The following is a 6,742-nucleotide window of genomic DNA, read 5'->3' as shown; positions in this document are numbered from 1 at the left end:
GAACTATGCAGGTTATCTTTAGGTTGATTTGATTTGATATTGTTATGTTTCATTAGGTATTGTTATTGGTGGGTAAGTTTGTAAGATCACTGAGAACCACAAGAGGTCAGTGTTTGAAAACTGTTGCTCCATAATTAAAGGGACTAGAGAACATTGGCATTTCTTTCTGACTGACTGACCATACATCCAGTGCTATTTTACTGATATTTGAAAGTGTGTTGTCTGATTTCTATTCTTAAATATATCACACATTTATGACTAGTTCACAGCTGTAGCCTACTGTTAGGTGGTTCAATTTCAGAAGCCTTACTTTTGATTGATTGAATAGGCCTACTTTATTAACAGTTAGCAAGATAGTACAGAGGTACAATAATACAATAATGCTAAAAGGATAACACAAAAAGTCCTAAGGGCTTGTTTCCATTGTGGTCCTGTGTAAGCCTATTCAATGCAGTTAGCATACATGCAATAGCTTGATTAATTGCATCATCGGTTAATTTGATTTGATTAATTGTACTATTTACATGAAAATAGACCACTAATCTGACCGTTTGTTCTTGGGCGATGATATCTAGCTACTTTCTCCGTCTGTTTTCTCTTTCCCTAGGGCTGTCTTTGGTGCCTTTTTTGGCTGTTGTGGGGAACTATAGGCTACATCTTGGTCATTATAGGTATTCTGACATAGTCCAGTGGTTCCCAAACTTTTTTGCTCAAGCCCCGAAAGAGAAATGTAATGTCTTCCCGTGACCCAAACTTGTGAAAATTGCAGATCTATTTTTGAAAAATGTTAGATTTCTTTTTAAATTCATGTTTTTATTTTATTTTCATTTTTTTTATGTAGGAAATGAAAAAGGGGGATATTTACTCACCCATGATAAAAGTCCCTTCTGCAGCCAATATTTCAACTGTATTTCACTGCCATGCTGTCATGGCTCAGTCGGGCTCTGATTGGCCGTGGGGTCCCGAAGCCCAGCCCCTCCGAACTCCGCCCCGCCCTCCTCCGTGCCGTCTATTTATACAGTGTTGCAACACTGGGGCTCCGACAGCTCCAGCTATAAGCAGCGGACCAGAGCCTCTCTCTGTCTGAATGAATGGATGACAATAATAATAACTTTAACACAGCATTCAGCTTCTAGATGACATCTAATACGACACATAACGATACATAGCGGGGTCATTTGTCTGAACATTGTCACTGGCTTTGTGGCTTCCCCACCCCCTCTCCTCCAGTGAGAAGGTTTCTCAAGACAGACTACAGGACAGGACAGGCAAACTGGAAGGAGAGAAGGGTTTAAAACACAAGAAAAAAAGGCAAAATGACAGAAGGTAACGGCATGATGGAGAACGATTCTGCCGCGACGGGAGAGGAGACGGTCGCTACCGTTCCTCCTGAAGAGGAGAAGAAGAGGCTGGAGGAGGAGGAGGAGGAGGTAGAGGTGGAGGAGGAGAAGAAGGAGAAGAACGGGGAGAGCAGAGGAGCCCTGATGGAGATCGTTGTCCCAGGAGGACCCGGCGGGGCAGCAGCAGCGGTGGATGAGGAGGAGGACTTCGTGCACCCAGAGGGTGGATGGGGATGGGTGGTTATGCTGGCGGCCATGTGGTGCAACGGCTCGGTGTTCGGCATCCAGAACGCCTTCGGCATCCTCTTCGTCTCCCTGCTGAATGAGTTCGGCGACGAGAAGGATGAAGACCTCAGGTTCAAGACAGGTGAGTTATTAGAGGCTGCTGCTACCACACACACACACACACACACACACACACACACACACACACACACACACACACACACACACACACACACACACACACACACACACACACACTAAGTGTGAATGAATGAAAGAGGGTGACACAGTTTCATCATTCAAGACATGTGAGTTATTATAGGCTACTACACCAGTGGTGTAAAGTAAGTCAATTTACACAAGTAGGCCTGTACTGTACTGTACTTAAATACAATTTTGAGTTTTTTTTGTTTTACTTTACTTGAGTATTTCCAGTTTTCAGTACTTTTACCTCTACTACATCTCAGGGGCAAATATTGTACTTTTACTCAACTAAATTATTTGAAAACTTTAGTTGCTAGTTAGTAACTAGTAGTTACTTTGTACATTATTGATTATTATTACAAAACATACATTAACCACTTCAGCCCTATAGAGATTGTAGATCTGCTATTTTTAAAGGATTTATATACATTTTGAATACATCTTGTGAAATGGGACATTCTGCATAATGAGTACTTTCTACTTTTGGTACTTTAAGTACATTTTGATGCCAACACTTTTGTGCTTTTACTCAAGTACATTTTGAATTCCAGACTTTCTTTTCCTTGACTTTTTGTAACAGAGTAATTGGCAATATTGATACTTTTACTTAAGTAAAAAAAATTGAGTACGCACACACACACACACACACACACACACACACACACACACACACACACACACACACACACACACACACACACACAATTCAATTCAATTCAAAGGGCTTTATTGGCATGAGAAAACATACGTTTACATTGCCAAAGCAGAAAGCACAATACAACAATACAGCAATACAATCACACACACTTATACAAGTGTGCATGAATGAAAGTTTGTATGATGCAATCAATAATTCAAAGAGTGACTCACTCACTCACTCACTGACTGTGCAGCACATGTAGCTAACGTTAGCAAACATGTAATATGATCAGCCTTTTCCTGCTATGGAAATACTATTTGCCTCAGCTGCACTCTGCTATAATACTCTGAGTTTGCAAATGGTTGGTTCTATTTGTAAACTCTCAGAGTTACATTACCATTACGTTACTCAAGGAAACAAAGGTTAATTATTATTAGGGATTTTCTTTTTCAAAGAACTTTGTTGAGTCTTGTTGATTTGAGTCTTTGAACATCAGTGGCTTGTGGTGATGCTTCACTGATTCAATCAGCCCCACCTGGAGGGACATGATGAATGAACAAGCAATTATTTTCATGTCATTTACTTGATCATCATAAATAACCCATTCAGAATAGATAAATAGCCTACAGCACATAAGTTATTTCTGGTCTGAAGAACATGCTTATAAAGCGTCAATATAGCCATAATCCCATCATTTAATGCCCTCAGTCATACTGATCAAATTGCTTACTTAGCAGAAACCCCCCTCCCTCTCCCCCTTCCATGCAATTTGAGCATGACCCCAGTCGTGCACCCGCCACCACACCAAATGTCTTTCCTCATATCATTGGATGGGCACTGGAATCTATTTTTTTCCTCCGGAATCCCAACTCAATTTCTACTGTGATGCAATGCTTTTATAATGATAATAAATCACTCAAAACTTTGCGTAATTACCAGTAATAAGTAATAACCCAAACCAGAGCACTGAAGTAAGGAGTTCAGTGTGACTCCAGCCAAGCGTGTTGTAAATGTCAAGTTGTCAGGTTTTTCTAAGAATTTGACATTCACAACAAATGTTAACTATTTTTAACTGAATTTACTGGGGGGGTGTGGGGGGAGGGGGGTACCAGAAGAACGCACCCCTACGTACAAATACACAATCTGCTATGTCATGTATTTATACTTTTACCTGTTTTTTTCCAGGCAATGAAATTAATGATAAAAAAGGGAATCTTTCACCTTTCATTTACATAAAAAAAAACTTGGCTGAATTTTTTTTTGTGGTGGTGAGTGCGCGGGGAGTATAATGTTAATAGTGTCAATTACATCACGTCAAGTCTGGAAACCTAAAGCCATGAGGTTGGCCTTCATACTCGCCTGTGTGTGTGTGTGTGTGTGTGTGTGTGTGTGTGTGTGTGTGTGTGTGTGTGTGTGTGTGTGTGTGTGTGTGTGTGTGTGTCTGTGTGTCTGCCTGCTCATTATGTGAATATGTGTGCACTAGTATGTGTATATGTGTGCTTTGTTTTTTTCCCTGAGACCTTAGCACATGAATAATGACCATGTTCTGTTCCACTGTGAGCCTAACCACCTGTTGCTACTGATTCTACTGGGATTTGGCAAAATACTGCAGCATCTGGTTGCAAAGTCTGCTTTCTCTTGTTATCTAGCTGCCCTACCAGTTCAAGGATAGATTATAGACATGATGTTTCCCTTACATGGCAAGAGTAGCCTTGAGGTGATGGACACAAGTAGCCCTGATCAGGGCTCTCCAGCCTTTTTTGGCCCAAGGACTGTGCACTTCCAATATTTTCCAATTTTTTTTTGCGTCTGTGTATTGAATGTCTTGATGTCTTATTGATCTCAGGGGTCGGATTTAACTGTCATGCCAGTGCTGGTTTGGGAGAATTCCATATCCAGCCTGAATTTAGCACAATTAACATTTAGAAGCTTGAGCTGTGCAGACCTTTATAAGTGTGCAAATAAACAAAACAAACTTGTGTAACTTGTAGAACTTGGTGTCACGTATCAATGGGTTGTTAATTCCACCTTTTGTTTTTGTTAGGAAGCATTCCCATTTCTGACATGCTTTTAGCACCATTAAGATTTAGCACCTTGAGGTGTCGTTCACAATGGGTTGCTAATGCTTTCTTTTGTTTTGTTAAGTATAGGGTGAGTACCCAGTCAGCAGAGATCGGACTGAAGGCGGTTATTCTACAGATAAACAATGGTCATGAATATTAAAAAAAAATTGTGAGGCATGGCAGGGGACCCAGGGTTGGGGACGCCTGGACCTTTATTTAGCCTAGCTATTGGATGCCAATGTTGGATAGAACTGACTGTTAATGAAACTACTGTTTTTGCTATTTTTGGAAGAACATTTTCGGCATTTTGCCCCCAAAATAGTGACACCAGGGTTAATGTGGTTAAGTGGAGCACAGAGGGCCTCTTTGTAATTGTGATGAGACTTTTCATCAGCATGCTTTAAGTCCAGCTGTCTCCTGCCATCCCTCTCCCACTTGTAGTCCAGAGAGTGAGAATCATTACCCACCAATTCAGAGTTCCTTGATGAGAAATGCCGGGCCGTTGGGAAGTGGATATTCAAGACAATATAGTATAACATAACCCCATGAACCCTAGCATTCCCAGTCTGGGCACGTCATAATAGGTAAACAATTGCAGAGAATAGCTGATCTACAAGTTCACAGCGCGTTGTGAGCTTGTAGATCGGTGTGTGTGTGTGTGTGTGTGTGTGTGTGTGTGTGTGTGTGTGTGTGTGTGTGCGCACGGACGCATGCGTGTGTGTGTGTGTGTGTGTGTGTGTGTGTGTGTGTGTGTGTGTGTGCGTGTATAAGGTAAGGTCAAGACTAATAATCTCCATGAATTATGCCTCAGTGGATGTTTTTACATAGCTCATACAACAATAATCCTGCCAGTTTTGGTTTGTGTAATAACAACAGTACCCAGATACAGATCATAAGTAACTTTACTCAAATGCTGGTGAATACCAAATCATAATATTTAGAGTCTGGATGTATGGACCATTAACTTCCCACACCAGTGAGACAATAATAGTACATTTCCTGTTGAACCTTGTTTACAGTACCTTCCATCATTCTAAAGAATGACGTGCATGAGTGTTCATGTGCGTGTATGCTTTTCCAAGTATGGCTGCCTATTCCCAGAGAGAGAGAGGTAAATTGTCCTTTCCGTCTCTTCACTCTCAAGTATTTTGCTTTTTCCTTAGCACTGATACGCCAACTCTGGTCTTCCTGTTATGAGACACTGGACATAGTGTACAGTATGTATGGCCACTGTGGCATGGGGGCAACAGGAACGAATAGAGACTATACAGTAGCTTAACCCATTAAGACCGGGAAAGCATCTGTGTCATTTTAAGAATTATTTTTGAAAAATCTCGAAAATGTGTGAAAATCTTTGAATATATATATGTATTTTTAACTCCAATCTTTGCTTCTGGGGGGTCCCTGGAACAAAATGTTTTGAGATGGGGGTCCGTGGCCAAATACATATAATTCTGGGGGTCCTTGACATGAAAAAGTTGGAGCACTACTGATATAGCAACATACTGTTAGGATTTAGAAAACATTTTCAGATATGTATTTGGCCGCGGGCCCCCATCTAAAAATATTTTGTTCCACGATTTTTCAAATCTAAAATGACACAGATGCGTTCCCGGATTGAACGGGTTAACCACTGGAACCCTCTAGACGTATTAAACTTGACCTGAGTTGGCTTCGCACTATTTGAACCTCTTTTTTTCCAACTTCACCAAGTTGGAAAAACGACACTTCTCTTCACCAAAAATAGCCGATCTACAAGCTCACAACATGTCGCAATGCACCGCCATTGTGAGCTTGTAGTTCTGCAATTTTTTTGGGGGCTAATGTTCCCCCCAGAATATGGATGCTGGGGTTCAAGTGGTTAACGGTTTGAAAGGTTGACTCCTGGTAAAGGAAGTCTCTAGAAAGACCTGTAGACCCGCCAGGCAGGATGAGAGGATCTTTGGCCAGAAACACTCCACAAATCTTCTAAATGGAATCCTTTATCTTTACGCCAATTGCGTCTCTTTGTGATTAGGAGATGACATGATGATGACCCTGTCTCTTTCTATAGAAGTTTATCTTAACCACGTTGTTTCCTCTTTGATTGGCCTGACAACACACCTCAGCTGGTATCCACTGTTTGCACCTAAAGGCCTATAATATGTAACATGGCATGTGCACTGATATGACTGCAGAATTGCTCTGTGTCTGTGTGTGTGTGTGTGTGTGTGTGTGTGTGTGTGTGTGTGTGTGTGTGTGTGTGTGTGTGTGTGTGTGTGTGTGTGTGT

At 41.2% G+C, this 6,742-nt stretch overlaps 1 protein-coding gene across 1 annotated transcript in view; it reads left to right on the top strand.

Moving 5' to 3' along the window:
- Positions 1-1,057: 1,057 nt before the first annotated feature.
- Positions 1,058-6,742, top strand: part of slc16a10 (solute carrier family 16 member 10) — a 51,906-nt gene continuing 46,221 nt past the window's right edge. Inside the window, exon 1 of the mRNA XM_080453610.1 lies at positions 1,058-1,707. Within this exon, the coding sequence (XP_080309736.1) occupies positions 1,317-1,707 (391 nt within the window). The 5' untranslated portion in view covers positions 1,058-1,316. The remainder of the gene's footprint in view (positions 1,708-6,742) is intronic.

Source organism: Gymnoscopelus braueri, assembly GCF_963280865.1.
Source record: "Gymnoscopelus braueri genome assembly, chromosome: 16".
In the NCBI taxonomy this organism is placed as follows: domain Eukaryota; kingdom Metazoa; phylum Chordata; class Actinopteri; order Myctophiformes; family Myctophidae; genus Gymnoscopelus; species Gymnoscopelus braueri.
Note: the sequence above shows the minus strand (reverse complement) of the source record. Positions and strands in the feature narration are given on the sequence as shown.